Source organism: Anopheles marshallii, chromosome 3 (genome assembly GCF_943734725.1).
Source record: "Anopheles marshallii chromosome 3, idAnoMarsDA_429_01, whole genome shotgun sequence".
In the NCBI taxonomy this organism is placed as follows: Eukaryota; Metazoa; Arthropoda; class Insecta; order Diptera; family Culicidae; genus Anopheles; species Anopheles marshallii.
The window spans coordinates 17,497,781-17,525,683 of NC_071327.1; the positions used below are offsets into that span (position 1 = coordinate 17,497,781).

General features: G+C 44.1%; 2 protein-coding genes across 2 annotated transcripts; both read right to left on the reverse strand.

The window, feature by feature from the left end:
• Positions 1-724: 724 nt before the first annotated feature.
• LOC128715316 (uncharacterized) lies at positions 725-1,993 on the reverse strand. Its single transcript, XM_053810199.1, has one exon. The coding sequence runs from the start codon at positions 1,991-1,993 to the stop codon at positions 725-727; it is 1,269 nt and encodes a 422-aa protein (XP_053666174.1).
• A 16,407-nt stretch (positions 1,994-18,400) lies between these two features.
• Positions 18,401-25,491, reverse strand: LOC128710754 (protein artichoke). Its single transcript, XM_053805607.1, has 8 exons — positions 25,352-25,491; positions 24,820-24,980; positions 21,467-21,789; positions 21,204-21,406; positions 20,876-21,122; positions 19,653-20,804; positions 18,903-19,585; positions 18,401-18,821 (listed from the first exon to the last, which is right to left on the reverse strand). The coding sequence occupies exons 1-8, from the start codon at positions 25,489-25,491 to the stop codon at positions 18,401-18,403; spliced, it is 3,330 nt and encodes a 1,109-aa protein (XP_053661582.1).
• Positions 25,492-27,903: the final 2,412 nt, after the last annotated feature.

Below are 27,903 nucleotides of genomic sequence, written 5' to 3' on the forward strand. Positions count from 1 at the left end.
ATACAAACAACATCAATATTAACAGAAGCCACAGCATATTGTACCGCGTGGCTGAGGACCCGTGATGGAGACGCATGGTGGATCAATCGCAGGAGGATTTCAATTGTGGAGCTGGTTGTACATTTTCGATTTACAGCGCCGATTTGAAGGTTTAAGGGTAGCTACTGAACGTGACCATGCCTTACATTGCTTCTTAATACAGTTCCCTAGTAAAAACCTCACTTTTAAGGCTAGTTATTAAAATAAGCCTGTTTGTTCAGCAATTTGCATACCTTCTGGCGTTTTTTCGTCAAGTTTACTATAATATTGTATTTAAAGGTGAAATCTGATATAAAAATAAAATAAAGTACAGAAATTTTTTTTTTATTATGTTGCAAATTTAGAAAACTTTTTTATTGTATTTACATCCCACACCATTACTGTATCGCAGTTGGCGTGCAGTAGCGAAACCGTTTCGAAATGGATGATTGATTCTTGAATGTCTTGTGCTATCGAACATTTGCCTAGCCGTATCCATTTCGCCATTCCGATGCAATCCAATCTCCGGGTTCGTGGTTGTGGTAGTTCAATTTCATATTTATTTTCCACCACCAGCCGTTAACCGTGCTCTATTGGATCAGACTGGCCGTTAAAGGACCGTAAAGGGCCGTAGCATTGGAAACTAATTTGAATGTTCGTCTGCTTTCTACGATACGATACCGATTAGTCTTTCATTTCGTGCGAGTTAATTGGAGGCTGGCGGTGATTGAGCGTTCTCCTCTGCCGTGAGCGGTTTACAGATACCAAATTTCAGCGTTACATGTCCAATAAAGGGCATTGGAGTTTGTCCCCGGCAGGGATTGGGGAGTTGCGTATCCGGTGAAACTGGAGTGGGGTTGTGATTTCCCGTTGATCGGGAAGGACACGCCAGTGGGTGTATTAGGAAGCCATCGTGCTTAACGTATTTTCCCAAATAAGCTGTAGAGTGATGTTGCTGTCGATCGTGGTTTACATCGGCATTATTGTCCTGCTGTACATCGTCCGTTGAGGCCAGCTCCGTCCCACCAACAACGGACAGGATGAGCTCTTGCAAATCGTATACAAGCGAAACGCGTTGTATACCTTCGCGTGGGTAAAATGGAACGATCGCATCTTTCCCTGCTGGCAGATGATCGAGAATGGATAAGTGCAACCATGGAAAGTTGCAGTACAACTCCATCGCGCGACCACTGCCGGTGTGAATCAGCCGCATCGCAAACCCATCTTCGGCGGTGTTATTGAGCCCATAAATACCTTGGATGCTTTCCGCACGCTCCAAACCTTGGTTTCGTGCTTTGTACAGGCTCAAACCGAGATGCTGTGCGATACGAAGATCAGCTAAATTTTCGGCCGCCGTTCGAAGATTTCGGTTCTCATCCACGTAGGAGTCCGCGTTCAGTTGCACAACGTGTTCAAACGTTGCTTGTGCACCGGCATTACATCCTCCAAGATTGAACAGAAAGCGATGAGCTAACCGGAACATTTCATCGTTGGTGCCACAGGTTTGATACTGGATTCGGACCACATTCGATGGTTCCACGCTGATGGTAACAGTAGCATAGGTGCTCTGATGCTTTGCTAACGATTTGCGCACCAAGCTTAGATGAAGACGTGTGTCGTCCACGAAGGAATGCCACACGCGGTTCAGATCTACCGGTTGGCCGCCCAACGCATCCGATCGCACACCATTTCCCGCCAGAAGAGGCCATCCTTTCTCGAAATGAGCCGCACAGATGAGTGTTGGGTCGAGCTGCAAATATTCTTCGAGACGTTCAACACCGAGCAGTACGTTTGCGCTACTCGTCCAGGTACGGTCCGGTGCGCACAGTTCGATGATGGCCGCGTCCAGATTCAGCACGGACAGCTTCAAACCAGCCACCGTTTGCCAGGTAAACTTTTGCACAGATACACTACGGCCCTGTCCGTTCGTTAGCGTTCCAAAGTCTTCTGCAGTCAGTGTTACTGCGGACGCCATTCAGGGAGTGAAGATTTAGAATTTGGATGCAGAAAGTTGCCTTTCTTCAACGGGATGTGAGCAGTGTAGACGGAAAGAGTTGATAAAGTTACTGTCTTTTCATACACAAGATTTAACAAGAGAATGTTTAACAGTTGGTTACTGTGATCGTTTTGATAAATTAGGACATAACAAATGGAGAAATTTCAAATCTACCTTCGATCAAACATTTTAACATTGCAAATAGCTTGCAGTTTGGCTTTGAAGGTGCAGACAAGTAAATTTTATTTGTTTTAGGACTCGAAGAACTCAAATTGCTCAGTGCCAAGCGAAGGTCATTAGTATTATAAGTCCAGGTACGTTTAGTATAGAGTTATTCATTGTAGTATAATGCTACAAAAAGTGTAGCAAAATGCTCCATTTTGTAATTGTGTTTCTGTGTCATTGAGCACCCTTTTTGTCGGATAAATGAACAAAGGTTTGTAGAGTAATGTTTATTATCGATATTGCAGCAATTTAGGCGCATTATGTATAAATTTTAATAGTTTCTACAACGTGTGAGCCTGAAAGTATGCAATCTGCTTCGCAAAAAACCGCTGTGTGTGAGTTTTAGCATGATTTTGCTACCCAAATCGTTTAAAATGACAAGGTGCGGACGGACAAACAAACACAAACCGAAGTACAAATGAAAATCTGCTTAATCAAACACAACATCACAACAAAACAAGATGTAATGCCGGGAAATGCAATTAATTTACCCCAAAAAACCGGATTGCGTGTGTTTTGTTTTCCACCCAACCCACAAACGGCAACAGACACACACGCGCCGAGAGCTGCGAAAGCATGTGTTTGCTGATAGTTGCGTGCTTTGAAGTGCTTCTAAGTTCGCACTGTTATTAGGATGGACGATGTGGGCACTGTACAAACACGGTGTGTAATGCCGAGATGTAATTTCCCGACACCGTCGGCGACAGTGTGAAGAATGTAATAAAAATCATTCACACCATCTCGAGTCCCGGACCCGGGTCATGCTTATCGCGTGGCGTGAAGTCAATCGTAGCGTATCGGGTCGTACATATCCATGGGCCTTAAGGTGGAGGGTCTAAGCACCCACGTGCCGATGCTTGAGATAATGTTTTGCCCAAACAGCGATGCCAAACGAAAGGAAGAAAAATAAAGGGAAAACCCCGACTCTGTGCCCGGCGAACAGGGATTGGCACATTCGTGCCGGTACGGCCCGGGCCGTTTGTGGCAGGATGTGTATTTGATTGTGTCATTTTTACATCCCACTTTTTAACACCGCGAAACCGTGCACCGTCGTCACGGTGGGCAGGTGAAAGGACAAGTACCTTGTCCTGTCGGTACGTCTTTGTGGCAACCGATTTAGACACAAATTGCCACAATATTTCGTGCGAACGGTCCGGAAATATTGGGTGTGAAAATAAACATATCATTTCGCGCAAGGGTGCAAACGCCACGTGGCACTCTGCCGTCTCTCTCACTGTCACTCCACTTGGTTGCTGGTAGTGTGCACTCCTGCAAAAAAATCAAAAACCCCGAAGGATGTTGCCTTTTTCGGAAGGGATATTTTATTATTAAATTTTTGTATTGCACAAGAAGGCGCGCCAAGGTGGCAGGCGGTGTCCTTGTGATCGTGAGCGATAGGACAAATTAAAACCGACAGCTCGCTAACTGCTTCAAGTGGTGCGGGACACTGGGACGCACGCTGTGAAGAAAAGGGATCCGGGGGGAAAACAACCAAATCACGACCCAGGTGGTGACCGGTCGCGAAGAAAGTTAGAACGTGCGTCCGACAGGGCATCGACTAATTCCACGACAACCTGCTGCGTGTGAATGAAGCAAAAACCCTCCGCGTTCCCGCTTGATGTTTAGCGTGCGCGCGCGGGGTATTTTATAATCGACAACCCCTAGCACCACGGGTTTGAAGAGGTAAGCAACGAGACACGCATTAAACCATTTCAAAACCTCCCCGAACGGAAGCAATGTGGGTAGTGGTTCGCTTTTGTTCGCGACAAAATCGAATTTGTATTTGCGCGACGGGATCGTTTAAGTCGCACTTAATTAAATAACTATTTGAATGCGTAAGGACGTTACGTTGATTTGCGAAAGGATTCGAGAGGATGTTTCAGAACGCTTGGAGGTGAACAAAAAAAAACACATTCTGGTGGTAGTTTAATATCGTATTTCATTTGCGATTCATTGCCCTATTAGCGATGATGGTTAAGTGTCTCACTATCCTCAACCAGCAGGAGTTTTGGTTCGGTTTGGTACTTCAAGCTGACAGGAAGGATATCTAAACCTCGCTAAACAAAAAAAAACGAGAAGAAACACTTTAGCACTCATCAAATAAAGGGAAAACCCGATATGATTCGAATCGGTGAATTTGATTTGCGCAAAATCCCCCTGAAACCCTCGTTCGTTTGAAGCGTTTTAGATGTTAGGTGCACTGTGGCGGAGATTTGTGTTTTATCTTTTGCGTCCGCCGGTATTTTTTTTTTTGTCTGTCCGTGTCTGGGAAGCGGCTGCACGACCGGGACGCCACTCAATCAAACGCAACCGGGTGCGTGTTCCGTGCGCACCGCGGTACGAGTGTTTGCTGGATTGCCGGTTTTCCAATACGCCACGGGTGTGGAAGTGTCTGATTTGAATAAATTTGCCACCCGGGCACCACCCGCCCGCCTTGCGCCCCGAAACGGGGGCACCATCTGCGCCATTGTGCTGTTGCGGTACACAAATATACAAATATTCGGCCGCTAGACGGCTCCCGGTGGGTGCCGGGGTTTCTTCGGTAGCAGCGACCGTTTTGCGATTGTTTGATTCCATTTTCAGGCTGTGGAGTGTGGTGTCTTTGTGTGCGGCGCGTACATTTAGTTTGATTTGCGCACCGATGGATCCGGTTGGGTTCCGGTGGCAAATTTCGGGCTGGGGTCCCGTTTGTGGAGGAATCGATATCGGATTTGTCTAAATTGAATAGAAACTAATGGCAGGTTCGATCGATTCCCAGGACCCTTCCGGGATGCTCTGTGCACTGCTTTCTCTTGTTTGCTCAGTTTCAGGGCACAATTTTTGGGGACCGAAAAAGTTATCGGTCTGTGGTGGAATGAGCACCAAAGCGATGAAGGTTTTACGCGTGCAAACGAACCAATATGTTCGCTAACCGAGCAATGAGCTTTTGTCAAATAATACGTCCGCATACCGGCGCAGTTAGATGAGACTGAATGTTGGGCTGATAATTAAACTGAGAAAGAAGTACATTTTGTGGGTGGAACGAATCGTTAACGGTTCTGTGTCTGCCAGGTTGCGTACGATCATTCCAAAATGCTTCATTCATTGCGGGTTTATTCGAATTTTATCACGTTTTAGATGTTTTATTTTGGTTTATTTATTCGTTTTATTACTTTGCATGTTGTAAGAGCACTCACATATATCTTCTGACCGTGAACAATATAATTTCTGACCATAAAGAATATTTTAATCGAGAAAAAAAAACTAAAACTTTACTACAGGGTGTCTCACATCAAATTGCATCACGGTTGAAATGTCACTAGGTTCTGCACATGTGACATTCGCTTGTAGTTTTTTTTGTGTATTTAAACTTACTTTCTCCTCATGTCTGCTTGAGATTTAACCTCCTTAGGATGCTGATTTGCTGTGCCTGCTTCACAATAGCCTAGTATTTTTCGATGGGTTCTTAGTCTCGGTGCGTATGGGTCATGTCCTTGGGAAAGCAACTCCAGGAAAATAGTTGAATAGCAGCACGAAACTAGATCACGCTTGAAAATCGCAAGTACCTAGTGTTGCTCCTACAGCGGAAGGCATCTGTAGAAATTCCTTGGGGTAGATTTTCTCGTTTACACTTTCGGTAGTAACGAACTAATGAATTACTTTGTCAACCACATTAATGTACTGCGTGCGTCGTCTTCCTAGTTATAACGCTTCTTGTACAGATAGTCCCCGAGAAACGCGGTTCCTTTTATAAGCGGATTCGAGGATACACGGTTTTTAGAAATTAGACAGTTGAGTTAAAGACAATAGACAGAACATAAAATTTAACCGAAAAGGTTGAAAGTTGGTCGAAAATACCTTCATTTTTCATATAAAACATTTGTTTTCAATTTCGTTTTCGTTTTCGGTTAAATTTCGTTTCGTTAACGTTTTCGTTCATAAGGTGGCCTGACTTACCAAATAAATAAATTGCATATTGTAATTGTAATTGTATACATTGTACGATATTGCACCAGGATTCGACTTACGCAGACGTTTTCCGGATTATAGCGGTTCGCAATAAGAGCGTATCCTAGGGGCTTCTTGTATATTGCCTGTATCCTAGGGACTGCCTGTTTGTAAAAGTACTTCAAATTCGCACGACTATTACTGAAACTTTCAAAAGAAAATACTCATTAGATAATTTTCTAGAGCGTCTCAACCGTTGTGGCATTTTGTTATGAAAAACCCTTTAATGTTGCAATAGTTGACTATATATAGTTTAGTAGAATAAACTGGGTATGTGTTCCAATGAGTAAAATTTTTATCTTATTCAATTATTCAAAGTTGAAGCCTGTAACGTCATTTTCGAGCAGCACGAATAAACCGATGCCCGGATAAGCGATGTTCCACTGTTTAGTGTACTAATATCAAGGTGTATATATTTGATTAGTGTAGGAAGGGGTTCGAATTAGTTATGCTCAAGATTTTGGAATAATTGTCGAATTAAAAATGTCGTTATCCATTAGTATTAGTATAAAAATGTGCCTTTTTCCAACATATTCTCTACGGTTGTTTTTTTTTCATGAGAAACATTCGATTCGTATGTTGCACAAAACAATATTTTGTCAGTTCTCGTATTCGCATCTGTGTATGAGGTTCTGATTTGCGATGCATGCTCCATAGCACCTTCTATCATCCGGAACAGAACACAAAGAAAAGCAACCGGAAATGTACTGCTAGCAGCACGTTAATCCCACCATTCGTTATCCTTATCCCGCGTGCGTGCTAATCGTTGCGTGTTAGCTTACGCAACCAAAGCAAAATCCGTTCTTACCTGCGTTGTGTGTTGATCGGTACGAGCAATCACAACAAAACACAGTCAAAACGACCGTATCAAATGATTGTTCAATTTTTTACTCATTTTCCGTGCGTTTTGTATCGCACCCACAACCCACTCTGGGTTCTTTTCTGGCTGAGATCGGCTTCAACATTGTCTTGCCTTTTTCACAGTCTGGTTCCGGGACACCGCACCCTTGTGCAGCCCACTTGTACAACAATCGCAACAGCAACAATGACAACAAACCGAAAACGAACCGGGAAGGGTGCGAGACAAAATTGTTACGCTCGATTTCGACGCGCCGGTTTAATGCGCTTTTGATTCGTTTTTCGGTTCGCCAGTTGATTTTTCCCTTTTCGGTACCGAGGCCCGGATGCTGGAGAAACAGGGGAATACTACAATGGGCACAAAACTCGGCAGACCCGCGCTGGCAGTCGAGTGGAATATAAGCGATAATCCTATCCTACTTAACAAACGCACCAAGCCCAACTTTGTACGCGCATTGGTTGCCCAACTGTGCACAGAGAGGGGTGACGGGTCTTAACGCAGAAAACCCATCGAACTAAAGAAACTTCTTAGTTTAAAGTATAAATAACGACAATTTAATTGTTTTTTTTTATTAATTTTTTAAAAATAATTTATTTATAAACACTTATAGGTTTTGTTAAAATTTTCAATCAATTAGTTACTATACACAAGAAATATTGGAAGTGAAGCCAATGAAGTTGTTGCTGGAATTTTTTTCATAAAACAATGAAACGTATTTAACTAATTTTTTCAATTAATTTTCCTTATTTTACAAAGTTTTTTTGTAAAAGGCCGCTTTGGGGGATGTTTAATACTGTCAGTGAAAAATAGTAAGGTTATGAAAGGGATATGACTCAATCCGTTTCCCTTAACCACAAACCACTGCACCGCAGGAGATGCTTATCACATGTTGATTTTTTCTTTCTTATCTCTCTCTCTCTCTCTCTCTCTCTCTCTCGCTATCCGTCCTTCTTTTATGAGCTCTTCACTCCCCACCGAACAATGACGGTAGTTAAAAAGTGCACTTGAAAAATTTGCGCCCCACACAAACACACACAACAAAAAGACGACGGGCAAACGGATGAATCTACGGGATTTAAGGATTGTCAGGACCAAAGGCCGAGCGCGATGGGTATGTGGTCCGTGCAGCAAAAAATAAAAGGTAGAGGCAACTGCTGCTACTTCGCCGCTGCTTGTGCCACCGGAAGCATTACCGAACTGCTTGAATAATGTTTCCCTTTTTTATTTGATGCACCACCATCAACCCGGCGTGGCTTCGGAGCCAAACACGCTGCGTTTCCCGCGCGGTTGGCGTTCCCTTTCTTGCGCGTATGTGTTGCGCTTTTCCACCAGACGGCAGAGCGCAGTGGCGAAAGTATAACAGTTGGTTTAGGAGCATTAATGGACCACATTTCGCGTATCGAATGCGGAACTGGGAGGCTGTTGAGTTTTGAGATCTCGATTCGCTTTCGAGTTATTTCAATTATGCACCATCGTTTAGCCACCGCTAGCACGGGTAGTACACCACCCCCTTCGTCGAGTGCAATTCCTGTTGGGAGTGCAACCGGGTGGACCGGGGTGCAACCGGGGGAAATTTATTTTGCAATTGATGCCTGCGGAACTGTGTTGTATTTATGGTCTGTGTTGTGTGCTTTATGATGCATTATTCATGATTGCGACCGATTCGGTGGTGTATTTGCTTAAGCGCCACTTGTCGGTAACACTTAAGAAACAAAAGATGCTCTTGAATTGTTCTATGTTTCATCGGTTGTTGTTTTTATTGCTTTGTTTTTGCTTTGTTTCATGCAGTACGAGAATATACAGTAGAAAAGATCCGAAAGTGATATGTATAGGGCTACATTGTTATGTAATGTAAAGAATGTATGAGTTGTAAATTAAATTTTCTTTACATCAATTTTTGTGCAACAATTTCTTACATTTATTGTGCATAATAATTTTAAACCTCGAGGTTTTCGGTCAACTTACTAAAGTGCTCCCTTCAAGTTCAAAAAAAACTTCGTATTGGTACCACAATTTATCTCAACGTCTGTCGACCTGTCGATTGCTACCATTTTCTTGCTCATTTCTGTGCCGCAGTGTGTAGCGGCGAAATTCTTGCGCAAGATACACAATCGAACAACAATACAACCTTCATTCTCGAGCCGCGCAACAAGAGGCACGATAAATCCGCACTTAAGTACTGAGCAAACGGTGAAAACAACCTTTAAATTATGGTAAGGCATTTTGCGTATCACGTGCACCACGTGGAACTTTCTGACCCGCCGCGCCGGGATGCGTGTATGTGCCTCACACCGGAAAAGGGACTGGGGAAATCTATCGCTCGAAGAATCGACGCTAAACAAAGTCAAGTGAAGTGGGAAGGCCAGGACAAACAAAATCATGTTTGCGGAAGTATTCAAACGGGCAACTTTTTTGGAAGGTTTTTGCCGTTCAATAACATAACAGCGGGAGACAAGGTTATGAAATTTGACCTTCATTTATCGGATCACAAGCGTGGTTCTGAGCGAAACTGCTCAAGTTGCGGCAAAACGAGCACAATTTCAATGGTTCCAAAGGCAAACCTGTGGTTACGTACATAAAACGTCTAAAAGTATGCAATTCACATGCCAAAATGGGCAATATGATTTAAAACGCCTAAAGTTATGCATTCCGAAGGTAATATTAGTAATTATATCACGTGAACTCGTCTATTTTATGCTATTTTTTATTTAATGTATAAAAATCACAATATAATATAAATTCAAGTTTCTTCCACTGCATTATGTGCTCCCTTTATTCAGTGCTACACCGACCCACAATATAAGCTTCTGGTTGAACTTTCAGCGGATTATGCCCCGGTTGAAGGAGACATATAACCACTCCTGCCCGAAGGAGCGGCAGTGGTCCGATAGTACTCGTGCGCAAAGTATTTCGTTTTGTTTTGTTTGACTCTTATCGTAAGCCCGACCGCTATCGCGCTGGCGGTTGTTTTTCTCGGGCACATAATCTTAAGATCTCTTGAAAGTTTCCACCGCTCCAGCGGATCAGGGGGGGGGGGGGGGGGGGGGGGGGTGAGAGCGTGCGCTTCGCTTTTACACAACAGGCCGAGTCAACATGGTGTGTATGCAGGCGAAGAAAAATAAAACTCTTGTAAGTCTCTTCGTAGGTTTTGTACATGTTCTCGCTTGAACGTCCGTTATGGTGTCCGGGAGATACAGGGCGGTTCGTATTATGAAACGAAACGGTAGTAACGATGGGTTTTGTTTTTCTTTATCGTCTGTAAAGAGATTAGGAGTGTTGATTTTTGCAGCCTACGGAAACAATTTCATATCAAACTTCTTTCGAAAAGTAATTTTTGTTCTATGCTTATTGTGGCTATGCCAAGGTTTATAAATGCATTCTAAATTTGGAACAGTGAATTGCGATTGGAAATGATACCCCTAGGAACCATCGGTTTGTTTCTCGATATAGTTCAATATTATTCTTTCGACCATACTCGACACCATACGGTCGCAATAGTTGAAAGCAGATCGAGGCAGATTAACAAACTTAATCCACCAAAAACGATGACTGCCACCTGAGCAATCGAATCCATATGGCACAGTTCTCAAAAAAAGACCATCCGGGAGTAGATGGTGCAAACTGAGGCACCCAGTGTCTAAGTGTCTGCTATTTGCTACAAATATCAATAAAAAGCCCCTTGATGGTATAAAACTCGTCGTGCATGATAATGATGATGATCATGACGTTGTTCCCCTGTGGTCGCAACAGGGAAGGGAACCGATTCCGGTGACCCTCCCGCACAATACGTTGACTATTTGTCGACGGGATTACCGGCGATTAGGAAATTTAATAAAGCGGCATAAATCATTAACCACTTTTTCGGGGTCGTCGTTTGGGTGCAGCCTCCGGAGGCAGAAAGGGAAAACTCGTCGTTACCGTCCGCATCGGCGAGTCATAAGCCATTAAGCGTAAAACCGGTATCAAAAGGCGACCATCACCGTTTAATCCCCAGCTATACGGCACACCCTCCCTCCAGCAAGTGTTAAGTTCTGCGAGTTTTCAGAGAAAAGGATCCTGTTCCGGTTGTTTGACACCCTTCGCACTTTGCGTTTCGGGAGCAGTAGTGTGTAAAGTGTCGTAAAACAAATATGAAAATAGAGTAAGTATTTAATTATAAACATGTCCTCACGTCGGTGGAAGGGATAATTTTCGCACTTGGCATCATTCTGGCTTTTCCCCGGGACAACCCCGGGCAGTGGGTGGTTCCGCTCTTTAATGTTCTTCTTTGCTGCATTATAAGCTTGTGAAGAATTCTGCCTATTATGATGTGATGATGGTTTTGTCTGTTGTTCCCTGGTCCCTGGTTTTTAATTCATCATAACTACACCAACACTATTTAGTGCAAGATAATTCATCATTCCATGCACACAGCTGCTGTTAGGACAACGGGACAAAGAAATCCTCTCTCTCTTTTTCTCTCTGTTTCAATCTACTAAAGACACTTGACGTTTCATCACAACGTCATTAGCAAATTATTAAAACTATAACCATAAAACGCATCCCATTTCACATTGGTTTTAATGTTCTTGTTTCTCACTGTTTGGTGAAATTCAGAGAATCAGCATCAAAAGAGGACAACTATGAAGAAAGGATGTACGATAATTTGTGCTTAAACCATTAAGTGAAGATGAAAAGTTTGAAGTGAGTTTTTTGTAGCACGAGCGCCCGGAGAAGCACTGCTGCTAGTGAGACAAATGAGCGAAATACAGAGTGAGAATGATTCACTAATGTCAACGCATTATTTCATCCCATTTCATCACTAACACTGGCTCACCAACTCAGTGCCTTATTCGAATGGAGATGGTTCGAATAATTATCGGTTTGGTGTGAGATTGCAGGGGTTAGGTACGGAATGTTTCCAAGGTGGTTGGGTTTCTGTCCTGTAAAGACATTGTCTCGTTACCAGTGACAACATATCCTTCAGCTTTCATTCGGAAACCATACGCATGCTGCCGGTTTCACAGTGTGCTGGAGTGAAACCCGGGCCACTCAATAAAGCAAGCCAAGCGAGGAATGGCGTGACAATATTCCGCTCTTAATCGATTCCGACACGTGCATTTCGGATTCGTGCTTTGTTCCTTCTCACTTCTTCCATCCTGGCATCCTTTGCATCTCCCGGCTGTTTCGATTCATCGCAAATTTGTTGGGAGGAAAATATGTTACTGCCCGTAGCTGTGATCGGTGGCGTTTGTTATTACAGGTCGGTGCAGCATCGTTTGGACTTCGGAAATGATTGGTGTTTGGCGCGGTATTAGTTCGCTAGCAAGGCTTGCAGGAATTCGATTAGATTTCTGCTGTAGCGATTGTAGGTATGCCGTGATCTCGTCAAGCGGTTGTCTACCGCCACAGGAAAATGTAGTTCAGGAAGTGAAGAGGCACGAAGATTGATTAAAATAACAGAAAATAAGATAAAAAATCAAGTCTGACAGTCTTTACTGTGTATAAATCTTGTTTTAATAGCAGATCTTTTACCTTAGTAGAAGCGACGTTCAACAGGCCCAAGATGTCAGTTAAACGGTATGTGAAATAATTTGAGATATTTCAGATGAAATATTTTTAGATATTCGTCAATCGAATTCCCGATTCTTCTTCTATATCAGCACAACAAACTCAAAAGGTGTAAGGCCATTTATGGCTTATTTGACTTTATTTACCCGTAGCTGAGAATAGTCAATCCTGCGCACGGGAGATTGGTCTGGATAGGATTTTGGACCGGTCCTGTCGTGTGAAGGTCGGTGCCGCTACCAATGCCCCGCCGGTCCTTGGCCTTAAGGTCCCTTGCATAATATAGGTTATTTTTTAGGGTTTATTAAAGGATAAAATACTTATTTGCAGGTAGCACATCCAAAATGAAGTTTTTACGCTTATTTCGACAAATAGTGTAAAATTTTAGTTACATTAAGTTTTATAATAATAAAGTATGGAATAGAATATTTGAAATTTAACAGATACAACAACTAAACTCTATCTCCATGCCAAATTTTATAAACTTTAAATTCGCAAATCTGGGGGCGGCCCGATGTCATGATGGTGTTGTGTCCAAGTCCCAGTTGTCAGTCTAGAACTATCCCACTTTTGCATAATATGTCCTGAATAAACGACTCTATCTTTGTTTTGAAGTACCACAGGTAAAAATTTCTGTTCAAAAAAAGATGAAGAGCACAAAGCCTAGGATAGATTTTATTCCAGGTCGGGCGTGTTGTAGACCTTTGCGTTACCAACTCTACTACCTTATCAACCGGTAGTGTCTTAGGTAAAACATGTATAGAACAGATCATTTCCCGCTCTGCTCGTAACTATCTGCTGAGGCAGCAACGCGGACGTTTCTACTGCAAAAAAGCTTCTTTTGGTACTATTTAAATATTATTACATTAAACACTGGTTTCATCAACGACGTAAAAAAGCATGTTCTAATATTTTTTTTTCCATCCGCATTGTTATCACCCAGACTTTGCCGAAGCGAATACATACCTCACAAATGTCAGGAAATAAAATTTTCTTTCCTTCACGCGCCATGTGGAACTTATGCGGGGGATGTACGACGGCCTATCCCACACTTCAGCCTTTTGTTTTACCACCCGAAACGGAAGGAAGCGACGAACACTTTTACGTCGGCCACTTCACTCATCCAGCGTGAAGAATACGTGCGGAATCCTAGTCAAAACCGTACAAGGGTGGAAAATTTGCGCAAAGCAAAAATTGTGTTATTATTTCTATCATCGCCTGCTGCTATAACTACTACTTGTACTTCTACTACTACTACTACTATTACTACCACTGCTTCTGCCATTGCCTTCATTCTGGCTCGAGTCGTCGTGTGTGACTGCCACTGTGTGCTAGGGCAGGAAGCGGGAAGGATGTGCTCCTGTGAAGATGGGCTTTTGCACAATTCAACCGATGCCTGCGTGCTGTCAGTGGCTGGGAAGGAAGTGACGAACCGCGTGTGGTGTAGTGAGTGACACTAATACTGCTCAAAAACAGCGCCTTCTCGCTTTGGCACGCTTGAGTGAGCGGGAGCGCGATCCAACCCACGGTATACCGTGCGTTACAAGAGAGCTTCTTATTGGCTGGCCACTTTTGCCGCTTCAGTCTCGCTCTCGTCCTTGTTGAAGGGTCCTTCCGGCGCCCTTGTGTCCGTGTGCACACGAATACTAACGCACAGCCACACGGCCATCCTGAGCGAACCGAGTATTCCGTCCGTTGTTGTTATGTTTAGCGTTCGCAACTGTGTGTTGTGGCTGTGTTGGTCATTTACAATTATGTGTTGGCTTTTTTACATAGCGTCCTTGGCGGTAACTGCAACGCGGGATAAACGGTGCTCCAGCCCTATCTCTCTCTCTTTCTCTTTCGGTACCCTTACATAGGGCACCACTCACTCCGTGCCAGCGGGATGTAATGAAATTTGTTGTGAAAATTTCCACATTAAACCCAACAATGTGTGCACATACAAGCGAAGTAATAGAATTGATTTGTAGGTTATCTATTTACCTTCCCCATGTGGTGTATTTTTCCGGGGTGAGGGAAAAATACCGGATGGAAGTGTGGGGGTTGGTGGGAGCAAACTACTTCCGATCCAGCCCCCTGCACCATCCAGGCGTGTGGAAAGATGGCGCAGGACGCCCTGTGCCGTGTGCTCCACAGTCAACCATTGTAATGTTCCAGCGTATCGACCACGACTCGCCTCCGATTCGTAGCTGGCGTTCTTTGTTGTGCCACAATCGAATCGGGAAGAAAGCGAACGACGGCTGGGAGGGGTGGGAGTGCCACACGACACGGCAAAAGAAATCATGAACAGGAATTGCGTTTGTAAACGCGTTTGTGGAGTGTAGATTAATGTTTGCAATCCTGTGGAGGGCGACGCGCTCAACGAGAATTTGTTGCCCGGTGTGTACCGATCGATGTGGATGAATTTTAGGATGAATTAGATTCCCGAATGGTAAATGGGCAAATGGCGTCGTGGATGGGACGGAATTTTGCTGCCCCAAACAACGCCCCCCCCTCCCCCGCTTTCTGGTTTGGTTGAGCGGAAATGGTGCTTTGTTTTCTGTGTGTGTCGCCTGGTTGGCTGCTTGTTTGTCTTCGATATGGTCGAGATGGCTTAGTGAAATTTACGTCCGTGTGGACACACAAACTGCGGTGTACCGATTGTTTGGACATTAGGTTTTGTTTTCTACCGGCGGGGTGTTTTTGCTGCCTGTAAAAGTTAATAACATGTTTACAGGGACAGGAATTATGAAACAAACGCTATCGATGCCTTCAAACAATGTTTTATGTCGGCTTGTTTGAATGTTTGTTTAAAAACCTGTTTTTGTTTTTAGTTGATATTGGAACAATTCTCACAATAATTGGTAGCAACGATATAAATAAATGTGTAAAACATATCGATAATGTTTTGAATAATTATTTATCTAATTTTATACTGACTTTTGATGAAGTAACGACAATAAAAGATGCTTTGATGAAGGTTTGTTATGAAAAGTAGCAGTAGATATTTCGTGTATACTTTTTTTCTAATGTTTCCTCGAAATTACTGTTTAAATTAATTAAAGTATCTGACATTGGAAAAGCGGATGAAACCCGTACCAACCTGCATAATCCATTGTAACCTTTTGCAAAACACCAACGGCAGGTAATCTGCTTACTTTTTCCACCACAATGCTTCTTGATTTGCTGAAGAATATCCAATCCAACGTGGAGAGCAAAATAAATTGCGCATTTTCATTAACTTTCCCGCCCCATCCGTGACAACCATCGTTGTTGTTGCCACTGCCACTTGGATCGCGCCATTTGGTGGACCTTTTCCCTCCGCGTGTGTCTGTGTGTGTGTGTGTGTGATGGTTCACGAATACTTTAGGCCACGCAGTGAAGTGATCTACGCTACACGGGAAACCGGCAGAAAGAGTATTTTCCAACACTGGGCAGCCCAACATTGGCAAAGGTGCTGGTGAAGTTAAATTTAATCAAATCCGAGAACAAATATGCGAGCAAAAGGCATGGAATGGGCAGGACGAACATAGAATCCGGCAAAGCGTCTTAAGGGGAATGAATTCGATGCAAGTGAATGGTATGACACAATTGGAAGGTTGTGAAATGTAATTTAATACCCAAAAGGTCTAGCGTAAGCCATTAAGTTTGAACGATCAGCCATGATTGCTGTATCTTAGATGGCTTAACTTGGGGTTGATTTATAGAAGTTTAGTTTAAGAACATTTAAGTGCAGCCATAACAATGCTGAAACATAACAAAAAATGCATAAGTATAAAATAAAACAAAAAAAAACTTGAAACACAAAGTACAATGAGACAAGACAGTGTAATAAGTGATGAAAAGGGAAAAAAGACAAATGTCGCCAAGTTGTTCTCGTTGCCTTAGGTTGTTGATTACTTTTGTAGCTTCCATTTTCTATTGTTTAAAAAAAGAGGGTTTTAGGTTATTCAGGATCCAAATGCGACTATTTATATAAATATAAATATTTTCTTTAAATATTCCATACTAAGTGTATCATAAAAACCTTTGGCTGTGGTCTAATTGGGTAAAATTGTTTGTTTACTTGCATTTTTCATCTGTTTCCCTTAACAAAAGGTATCGTCGGGAAAAGATAAAATAAACTGCAATGCCCAGAAGCATATTCTTAACAGTTTAACCATCTTTTACTACGCCGCATATCACTGATTCTACGTCTTCTTTCGTGAAAGAAGAAACTGACAGAAGAAAAAAAATGATGGCAAATGTTTTTCCTTCCCGGTGACAGAGTTTCTGTTTTCCCTTTCCGATGGCACCGGTACGGACCAAAGGAAACAGGAAACCAATCTTCTGCAGCCCGCCTGTCGACAAGCGGCGCACAAGGACGCATGAAACGTGTCAGATTTGTCTTGTCCCGGGACGAAGCGCGGTCGGTGTAAAATGGCATCCGGATCCGGACGGTCGGTTTCGAACGGGGCAGAGTGGGAGTGTGTGCAGCGGGAAAAATGGTGCCAAAGTGTCAGGAAAAGTGGAATAGTTTTGCCAAGGTGTTTCGTTCTCTATTGTCGTTCCCGTGCACCGACGGGGGTTTCGCGAGGGAAATGGTTGTTTTTTTTTGTTTAAATTTCCGGAAATGCAAACAGTTACTTACTTTGCAACACTGTGCGAGTGGTGGTAAATGGCATGAGATGTAACGAAAGCAAGACGAGCTTATTTAAATGATGATTTTGTGAAGTATTTTCCGTTCCTTCGTATAAATCAATTGCAATTGTATCTCGCAAATGCAATTGTTACGCACCTAGCAGTACATCAGAATGGATGAATCTTAAGACATCATCTTAATCCCTTTTCTAAGATCTTTTTTTTGTAATGTAGATCTCATTTTCAAAGGCCATGCTGGTTCCCGAAAAAAAGTATAAAATTCACAAAGAAAATAATCCAATTAACACACATTTTCCCCTCCATCTTACGACGCCATACATAACCTCAATTTTACCAAACACGCACGCTTTTCGGTAACGGCCATAAATCACCACTTTCTATAGCCGATCCCATTCGGATACGTTAAACGGGGTATCATCATAAAGAAACAAATTATCATTCAACCAAGCCAAACAAGACAACCGGCATGGCAGCGGAGGCCATCGGTCCCGTCGTTAACATTTAATTGCCCCTTGTTGTGCAGCTATCATCATTAATTAGTGCCACCGAGTCGACCGGAAAACTTGAAGAAGCCATGAGCCCAAGTTTAGGATCGTTGGCTCGAGTGTGATTTGTATTTTTCGCACTTATTTTGCACAACTGTCAAATCTCATCCCCATGACGAATGGTCGAATAGGCGGGGAAGCATATGAACTGACCCGCGAAAAACCTGCGACGCTAATGTGAAAACGAAAGGGAAGTGGCGTGGTTGGCTGTGTCCAAAGGCGTGACTGTCAAAACAAAGCGAAGATCCATCACTGACGTCAGCTGAGCGTTTGAGCGTCCAATCTACAATGTTCAATCTAAAAACATTCTCCACCCGGCGAGCATGTATTAACACTCCTAATCGATGTCAGATGTTGTGTCACCTTGCTGCGAAAGTGAAAGTGAACTTCTCAAGCTGATCGGCAAAGGTTCAAACGATGCGATATCAAACAAGTGCACTCTTGTGTGTGTGTGGTATAATCTCAATCTACTATATTAATACTATCATTAACCCGGTCTACAACACATACAGGCTCGTTTCTATACATAACATTTCACAAAAAGGGACTAAGCAGCTGTAGAGCACGTAAACGCGGTGACCGATAATAAATACACGAATACCATTAGAGCATCCGATAGCCGACAGCAAACAGCCAGAGCAAGAGCGGTGGAATGATTGTGCCCGCGCGTATATCACTGCTCGCCCGCGATCGAGCGCTGGCCTTGGCCAGATTGAGCGGGTACTTGTAGTTGTACTGTGCGTTGTACTGCCGCTTCACTGCATCCAGATCTGCCGGCAGTGGTATGCACTGGCTGTCGAGGAAGTTGATCGCACCGTCACTAGATTTCGCCAACACGCACAGTTCCAGCTGGGGATCACTCTGTGGCCGGATGTCATTACCATCGATCGCTAATGACCGGCTGCTGTACGCTACCGTCCGCTCGACAATGATGTGATTCGCGCGGTCACGTATGTAGACATAGAAATCGGCGACATCGGACGATGCTGCCACGTACCAGTTCACCACCAGCTGCCCGCGGAAGCTGTGAAAGGAGAGCACAATCGTGGTTATGAAGGGTTTTTTTGCCTATTCTTCGCAGCAGAGTCTCCGCCGCGACACTTACTATGCAATCTCACGGAACCGTAGATCCGGCAGCGGTCGGAACGCATCATCTTCAACGGCCGGAACACACGCCAACAGCTCGTCCGTCACATTGTACAGACGTTCACCGGCCAGCGAGTTCGGGGCGGCACACTCTAGCTCCCGGTAAAGATCACCGATCGAAGGTAGCAACCGGAGGTGATGGAAGAGTGGCCGCATGTAACAATCGCACCGCAGAGGATTGCCACCGAGCGCCACAGTTAGATTGGACACTTTCATCTTGCGCACCAGCTCCGGTTCAAAGCGCGTCAGCTCGTTCGAACGCAGATCGAGCAAGGTTAGGTTGCGCAGCTGCAGCAACGCCTCGTAGGACGCATTGAACAGCTTGTTGTGGTGGAGATACAGTGTGGTAAAGTTTACTGGCATTCTAAAGACCTCGTTCTCCAGCTTGGACAGTTCGTTGTGGGACAGATCCAGCACCCGGAGGGACGTCAGATTGCCGAGAACGTTCGGTCGGATGTCTTTAATGTTGTTGTGGGACAGATTCAGCTGGTGTACCGTGCCGGTGCCAACCTTCATGTCACCCGTTACGATGGACATGGTGTTGTAGCTTAAGTCGACCGATCGTAACCGGTACGGAATGTATGGATCCGATGGGAATGTCTTTCGCGTCACGAAGCTAATGCGATTGTGGCTAAGATTGATCTAAAATGGGACGTAGGTAAAGGTTGGTTAGCCTCCTGTTACGTGCGTTCCCAGTCGTCTAACTCACCTCGTCCAGACTGAGACAATCGTCCAGCAAACCGTGTGTCTTGTTGTCCAAGGAGCTGAGCAAGTTGTGGGACATATCGAGTCGTCGCAACGAAACCAACCCCAGGAATGCTCCGTTCGGTACCGAGCGTAGCACATTGTTAGACATGTTAAGCGTCAGTAGCTGCAGCAGTCCATCGAAGGCACGCTCGGCAACACTCTCCAGTCCATTGTTGGTGAGCTGCAGTTCGAACAGAATGGGCAAACTTCCGAACGCACCTTTCGGCAGCTCGGTAATGTTGTTGTGCGCAAGATAGAGGTACTGCATGGTGCCAAGGTCGGAGAAGCTATCCTTCGGTATGGTGGAGATACCATTCGACTCCAGATGTAGACGCTGCAGTGTCAGCAGACCGGCAAAACTACCCCGTACGAGATTGTTCGCCAACCGATTGTGGTTCAGGTCGAGCCCTAGAAGCGAATTCATGGTGGGCCACGTTTTCTCCGGTATTTCGGCGATCTCGTTGTGGGACAGATTCAGCTCGTTCAGTGATATCGGTATCTGGAACACCTTCTCCAGCTTGTTGTACTGCATGTGCAGAAATCTTAATCCCGTCGTTTTGGCGAGTGCACCGCGCGTTATATCACGCAGACGGTTGTAGCTCAGATCCAGGTCGAGCAATGTTGGCAGTGTGCCGAACGTGGACGGACCGATCTTTTCCAGCGCATTGTAGCTCAGGTTGAGGTTGCGCAGTGAGAGAAGATTCTGAAAGACGGCATTGTAGATGTGCGAAATGTTGTTGTGCGACAGGTCGATCGTATGCAGCTCGTACAGCTTCGGGAAGGTATTCTTCGGCACCTCGACGAGATTGTTGTACGATACGTTCAGGATCTTCAACCCGGTCATGTTGGACAGCGGGAGCTGGGTCATGTTGGTTAGCAAATTGTGCGTCACGATCCATTCCGTCGCGTACGTCGTTTCGTCGAACGCGGTACGTGGGATCGCGCGGATGAGATTGTGGGACAGATCGAGCACCGTCATGTTGGCACAGTTGATGAACGATTTGGATTCGATCGTTTCGAGCCGATTGTGCGAAATGTTGATGTGCGTCAGGTAGAGATCTTTGAAGGCATCCTTCTGAATTTCCGTAATTTCATTTTCCGCCAGATCGATCAACTAAAAAAAGCGAGAAAAGCGGACGGCATTAAACGATGTCTCAGTTAATCTCTACTCCTCAAGCGATGTACCTCAACATAGTTCAGCTGGAAGAACATTTGATAGTCCACTTTCTTAATGCGATTACGGGCCAAATCGATCGTCCCGATACGTGTGACCGATCCGAACGTTCCGCGCCCAACATCGCTGATCATGTTGTCACTCAGGTAGAGCCGTCGCAGGAATCGCATCCCACGGAATGTGTTTGCATCAATCTTTCGTATTGCATTGGCGGCCATATTTACTACGCGCAGTACCGTGTTCCGTGCAAATGTGCCTCTGTAAAGATATTGAAGGGTTTTTTTTGTCGATTATAACCACTCGTTTTGGCAGAAGGAAGAGTCCCCCCTTTGTTGGTACCTTGTAATTTCTGTCAGTGCATTGTTGGAGACGTTGCACCAAGTCATCTTGGTAAGATCGGATACATGGGTAGCGTCTAGTTTGGTGAGATTGTTGAAGCTCAGATCGAGTATCTCCACCTCCCGCATTCCCTTAAATTGACCCTTCTTCAACGCCGTCAGCTGATTGCCATGAAGATCGAGTGTTTTCACTTTCTTTAAGCTCTGCAAATGAGGTTGTTGTTGTTGAAGCATTTGGGGTTCAATCTAATCGTAAACACTTACACCAAATATGTCTGCTGCCAGCTCGCCAAGTGGACCGTTGGTCAGGTGGAGCTTCTCGAGGCTGAACTCGAACTGTGCCCCAGCAAATGATCCTTTCGGTAGCGTTTCGATCCGATGTCCGTCGATGTTGAGAACTTTGAGAAGGCCCAGTATTTTAAGTGCGGCCGTTGGGAACTGTGTTAACTCGGTGCGCACCAGATGAAGCTCCTGCAGTGTATCGTTGATGCCGTAAAATGCGTGATCAGCAATACTGGCGAGCGGTGTATCGGTCATGTACAGGTGTTTCACCGACAGCTTGTGGAGTAGCGTTCCGAACAGATTCTCTGAGAAGAAAGTAAAACAGAAAAAGAAGTGGCGTTTGAATTTATTCTCTGAGAGTAATGTAATGTGGGTGACTCAATGTCGAGAATTGAACTAGTTACGGTTAAGATACGAGTCGCTATGCGATCGTTCACGGGCATGAAGTAGCAATGGTCTCGCTTTGCTAATTCTCCTACATAAACACCAAAACACGTTACCCGTGATTGCACTTTAAACGCTATAAAAGTGAGATCTTCAAATTGAAAATAAAATTAAACACATTTTCAAAACAAATGCAAGCAGAGGACACACAGCGTCATATTTTACCACTAGTAAATGCCCTGTCAGCCCTTCGGTTTTATGAAAGCGTTTAGAGTAAGTTGTCACTACGGTTTTACGATCCGTGTCCGTTGACATAAACATGACTTATTTTTCACTCTCCACCGGAAAACCCACCACCGGCCGATGGTCAATCGACCATGGCAATGGAACAAAAAAAGGGCTCTGGGGCTTTTGTGGTCTGTCACACTCGAAGGGCTCGCGGTGAGCATTTGAAGTGTTGCGGCCCTAACACCGCCGTTACATGCAGCTTTGACTGAGCTTAAACTTGTTGGGCGCGTTTTGTCCACGCTGCTGGCACGGTTCCGTTTGTTACACGGAAGCGTACGAATGCGGTGATACGGAATGTTTGGTAACCCGCTTGGCTGTGCGGGGAGAAATTTTGAGGCGTTCATTTCACTTTTTAATCCAACGAAATTAATCCCACATTTAGCGGCGCGTTATGGATGAAAAGCGCAAACAAATGTTTTGTTTCTCTTGTGCGAGGATGTGTCCGATCGGTGTCTGTGTTGCATTTGCATTCTTAATTCTTCTGATGGAGGTATGCATACATTAGTGACAGGCAGGTGGCCTTTTTTTTTGGGGTTGCCATCCGGTTCGGGGCAGCATGCAAACAGCTTTCTAATTTTCTGACAGATTGTTTGATACCGTGGTGATAAGGTGCTTTTTGATTCAATATTTCTTTTCGGTTGGTTACACTGTGCTGTCTGTCATTTTATGAAGAGATATGTTCTTTTAAATTAAGGGGAAATGTACCCTCAAAAGTTTGGACAATCTGTTATGTAAAATGATTTTTAAACAGAAAAACAGCTTCAATCTTAGTTTTTTTTTTAAAGAAGATTAATTCTAGAGGAAATGGAAAAATTATCTAAAAGTCACAACAAAACAAGAATTTTCACATGCCTTTCTTATAGTTACTTCGAAGGAAACCGAGTTTGTGCTATCATTCTTATCGGCGTTTGGACGAAAAAAAACATCATAATTAAAAAATTGGAAAACATTTTGATAAAAAGGATTCAAAGCCCTTGCCGTAGAAAATTTTTAAATCTTCATATAGTGACAAAATGGCGGACGTTTCTTTATCGGCACAATAACCTCAAGAGGTCTTGGCCTATACAAACTGGCTTTCTTTGGACTAGGTTATCCCGTAACTGGATAACTGCGTACGAGGGATTGGTTCGGTTGGGATTTTGGACCGGTCCTGTCGTGTGTAGACCGACGCCGCTACCGAATACACCGGACGTTTAAAGTTAACACAAAAAAAAGATTCTTGGCGAAAACTTTGTCAGTAGTTTGACTATAGCATAGATTTATACACGAAAAATGTGGTGAACGTTTCATGTTACTCTGTTCAAAGGCACAATGTACATATGCAGTATTTACATGGCGATGCATTTATCTATTGTACTTGTATTTGTAAAATTTTGGACATGGTTTTAGTCATTTTTAAAATACCATTGCTTAATAAATAAAACTTCTATTCGGTGCTCGCATGATTTCGCTAAAAAGAGCTTGTTTAACCTTGTTAAGAAAGTACAATCGGGCAGTGGAAACAGACAAGCGCCTGGTGTACGTTGCTCCACATTTTCCCCATTTCCGTTGAGCTGTCCGGGAAACTTTCTTGTGGCACTGTTGTTTTGCTTTGCTTTTGCATTTGTTCCTACCCCAAGCCCAGGCTTTCATGCCGCTATGTTGTGAGTATGGGAAGCGGCTAAAACATAAACGTGGTGTAGTAAAGATTTAGAGAAATGTATTAAAACAATTACAGCCGGTACCCATTCGGGCGAATGCTTTCTCGCTCCCAAACCTCGCAGATACACACACAGAAACACTCCTTGAGAAACACTCGTGCTCGATTCAAGTGAGCAAGCATTAGCACGGCGGACAACGTGGGTAAATCTATAAAACGGGAACAAATAATGGATGGCGGGATGATTTAGGTGTGGGCCTTCGTTTCCTGCAGCAGATAATCTTGTTATGGGCTTAGTTAGTGGGAAAAACAGCGAAAAGAAATACGAATTCAGCTTCAAAGCTGAAACCTGTATCTGGAGATAGATTTGTTTACTATTCCATTTTTTTCGCTAAGGTAAAGTAAAATAATCAACACTGAAACGACATTTAAGGCACCATAATTGCGGCCACCTCCAGGGCCACGGCCACTGGGTAGATGAAAGCAATTTGCAACCCAAAAGCTCCAAAAACTCCACAAAATTATATGCCGCTGTGCAGCCAACCTGAGACGATTTATGAGCAGCCTATCAGACGCATTACACTGTCGTACCTTCGTAACTGCTCCGCCAACAAATCTGCTTGCCAACGTTTCTACCTTAAGGTTGTGCGAATAGTAAAACGGTTCCAAATGACCTCAACAACTTGACGAGATAATTTTATCCACCAAATACACATCACCGGCAAAGGTGAAAACAATGCTGCGTTGCGTTTGCGGGAAAACCGTATCAAGCGATAAGTCGAGACACAATGTGCGCCTGCACACACGTTTGATCTCTCATATGGATCGGGTGGCGGTGAGGTAATTGTGCTGCTGCGCTGGAACGGTGGATTGCATTTGGTTGCAAATGCACCCTTTCTCGCTTGCTTTATCGAGCCGGACAGCGTTGCATGTCACGTTTCGCTGCCGGTTTGGCCCGGATTGTGGAATTTGGGTGAATTTGTGGGGCGATCAGTCGATTGTGCAAACAACACCAACTACTTACTGATTTTGCATCGCTTCAAGCGAAGCTGAACGATCGGTACGTTCGTGCTGGCCAGGTTGATGAATGCCACGGAGAGGCTGGCCAGGTTGGAGTTTTCACACTGGATGTATAGCCCATCGTCGGTACCGTGGGTGCAGACGCAAGGGTAGATGAGCTTAGTTCTGTAAAAATGAACAATATTTGTGCGTTAATTGCAAGATTCAGGGCAGGATTAGTGTACTCCTTATCACAAAATGTCCATATGTGTTCTGTTAGTAACGCTACTTCCCAACAGAGGGCGCTAATAAGAGCAACCTTGCTCGTTGTTAGCAATAGATTTCTTCCATTTCAGCACATATTAGCATGAAGTTTTGAGATAATTTAAGAGGGTGCACTCGTTCATTAGCAACTCCTGCAAATAAGTCTTGCGTTGGTAGTTATATTTTTCCAATAAAGTGGATACTAGAAACTATCGTTTTAACCCTATAAGAATTTTATGGTTTGTTAGTAGGTAAACTAATAAACTAAGTGCATGTACTTGGAATTTACTTACTTTTCCGGGCATTTATATTTCGGTCCGGGCGGTATATATTCCGCGTGGGCAAACGGAGGACACACGGATAGCCACCCTACCCACAGTGCTACAATTAGACCCAACCCATTTAACAGCCGACTGCCACGTTTTTGCTTCATTGTTCTGTGTGGCCGTGTGTTATGTCTTTCCAACTGTGTCCTATGCACTGGGACATAGATTGGTGGTATTGCGCCTTTGCTGGGGCGATTCTTTCGCTTAAACGGGTTTCGGTCACACTGCCGCAAATCAATCTAGCTCACCATTCACAAACGATCCCACACTGTTGGTGCGCGCAAAAAAAAAGCGACCACCTTCGGGACGCGGACCTGGGCGGAGTGGACATTATTCGCTGACCTTGACGCGCATGATGTTGCCACCGGTGAGGTTCGTTGTCGCTGTTTTCCGGCCTGCCGGATACCGATCACACTGCACGATGCTAAAACCGGTACACTGAATGAAATGGAAAGTAAACGTACTATTCTCCTACTAGCGGCGCAAATGTTTCGCACGAGTACGAATGTTTGAGTACGCTTAAAATGGCAGCCCTTTTGCTAAGGTGCTCAGTTACAGCGCGGTTTTTTTTGCTGTGCTTTGCCTGATTTAGACACCTCCAATCGTTTGCCCGGTTGTGTCGAACAGATGCCGAAAGGTAAGAAACCACCGCGTAACGAATATGTGAGATGGAAATAATCAACAATGACCGTCACTGGTAAAACAAAGTAATGTTTTTTTTTCATGTATTGAAGGTAAATGGCACTAGCTGCCATTCATTCCTCGGTTTGGAGTTTGTCTCTACGGGAGGTAATTGATTTCTTACGATAGAGCCCATGGATAATGAGCCACAAATAATTGTTCATCAACCACTTTTCACCGGTGATGATCAGCTGGAGAAGGTTTTCTCAATCCCACTTCAAGCTGTGTTAGCAACAAAAATGACTTTAAATGGCTTGTTGAAGTTTATCAAAATTGTCAACATAAGATGTAATGTTTTGAAGACAAAGTCTAGTAGAAACTATATTAACATAAAAGAAATCTCAACAAGCATAATTAATTTTGCTCGTTCGCTCGATCTGATAGCTTTCTACACTTCAAGCTGTCTTCAAGTGCAAATCAATTGCGGCTCCCGCAAAGGCCGGCCACCTTGCCCATCCAGTTCGCCAGGAGAATCCTCAGTCAATGGCCGCAAGGGTCCGATGGTCCCTTGAACATCGATCCACTTCACCACACAACGGAGACGAATTGCATCGATCTATCATCAGCGCGATCGCTGTTTCTCTCTCTCTCCATCGGATGGCGAAAGGAGGTTCGTCACTTTTCGCTCGTTCGCACGCGCAAATCTTTCGTATCAAACTGTTTCACTTTCCTATCAAACACTCGGACAATTCACTCAGCGGCAAGCTGTAATCATTCCCATTCCCTGCTGTTGTGTTTCATTAATACAATCGAGTGATCACACATACACGCACACACACACAAAGACACACATATACACGTGCTGATCATTTAATTGGAACGCTTTTTCTTCTTTCCAACCGGTGACGGTGCGCGCTAGGACACACTAATTAATGGCTGTTGGTGGTGGTGTGGTAAATTTTTCACATCACAGATCACGGACGCAAAAATGAGCAGATCACGCACGACTACGTTTTGCACGTGGACAAAAAAAAAAGAAGCGCACATCGAGGGGTTTTTCCCCGTCTCCTTCTGTGCTTTACGGGCGAATCAGTTTCACCTAAAAGCTGATGGGTTCATTTTATGATTACGATTACGGGGTATGATTTACATTACAGCCGTTGGTTTGTTTTATGCACAGTTGACCAGCTGCGTTATTACGATCCTATGCAACGATCGCAAGGTTTGTGTGTAGGAGCGAAGCAAGCAAGTAATGAAGGCTGTGGCAAAATAAATGCCACGAAAAATTCAACAAGCACAGGTAAAAGTTGGGTGGCGATTGATGGGAACTTCTTTTCCGTTTTTTGGTGACACGAATTAGCACATATTCCGGGCACGAATCGGAACCGAGTTGTAGTCATGGCCCGGAGAAACATTATTTGGCACTATTTCTGAATAGTGTCAGTAAGTCACTTGATCAGCTGGTTACGGCATTTGATCGGGTGTACACAATAGGTGGCAGCGATCCATCCAAATATCATTCTCCAACCAACTACACTGCTCCCATTTTTGAAAAGGTGAAGGTTGTTTCGTTCGTCAATTGCACTGAATTCGATTTTATTTTACTTCGAGAATGCTAAACATACAGTTTACAGCAACAGATCACTGCGTCTAACACTTCTGCAGTGTAAATAATACAATCTTCGAAGTTTGTACAAATGCTAACCGAACCGAATGAATGTGAAAGTATGACTAAATCAGACGACGAATGGATATGATCGTACCACACGAACTGGTTTTTTCATCCCCCTCCTTAGCTGTGGGGTTGTAGTTGTACATGTTGTTGGCATATTGTTGCGAACGAGCATAATAAAAAGGAGAACACAAAATAGTCAAAACTTACGATCCGTTGGTTTAAG

Coding starts and splice junctions, on each gene's coding strand:
- LOC128715316 (XM_053810199.1), bottom strand. CDS start 1,993: ATGGCGTCCGCAGTAACACTGACTGCAGAAGACTTTGGAACGCTAACG.
- LOC128710754 (XM_053805607.1), bottom strand. CDS start 25,491: ATGAAGCAAAAACGTGGCAGTCGGCTGTTAAATGGGTTGGGTCTAATT. Junction 21,407..21,466: donor TGGCAGCAGACATATTTGGT/GTAAGTGTTTAC, acceptor CCTCATTTGCAG/AGCTTAAAGAAAGTGAAAAC. Junction 21,123..21,203: donor GCACTGACAGAAATTACAAG/GTACCAACAAAG, acceptor ATATCTTTACAG/AGGCACATTTGCACGGAACA.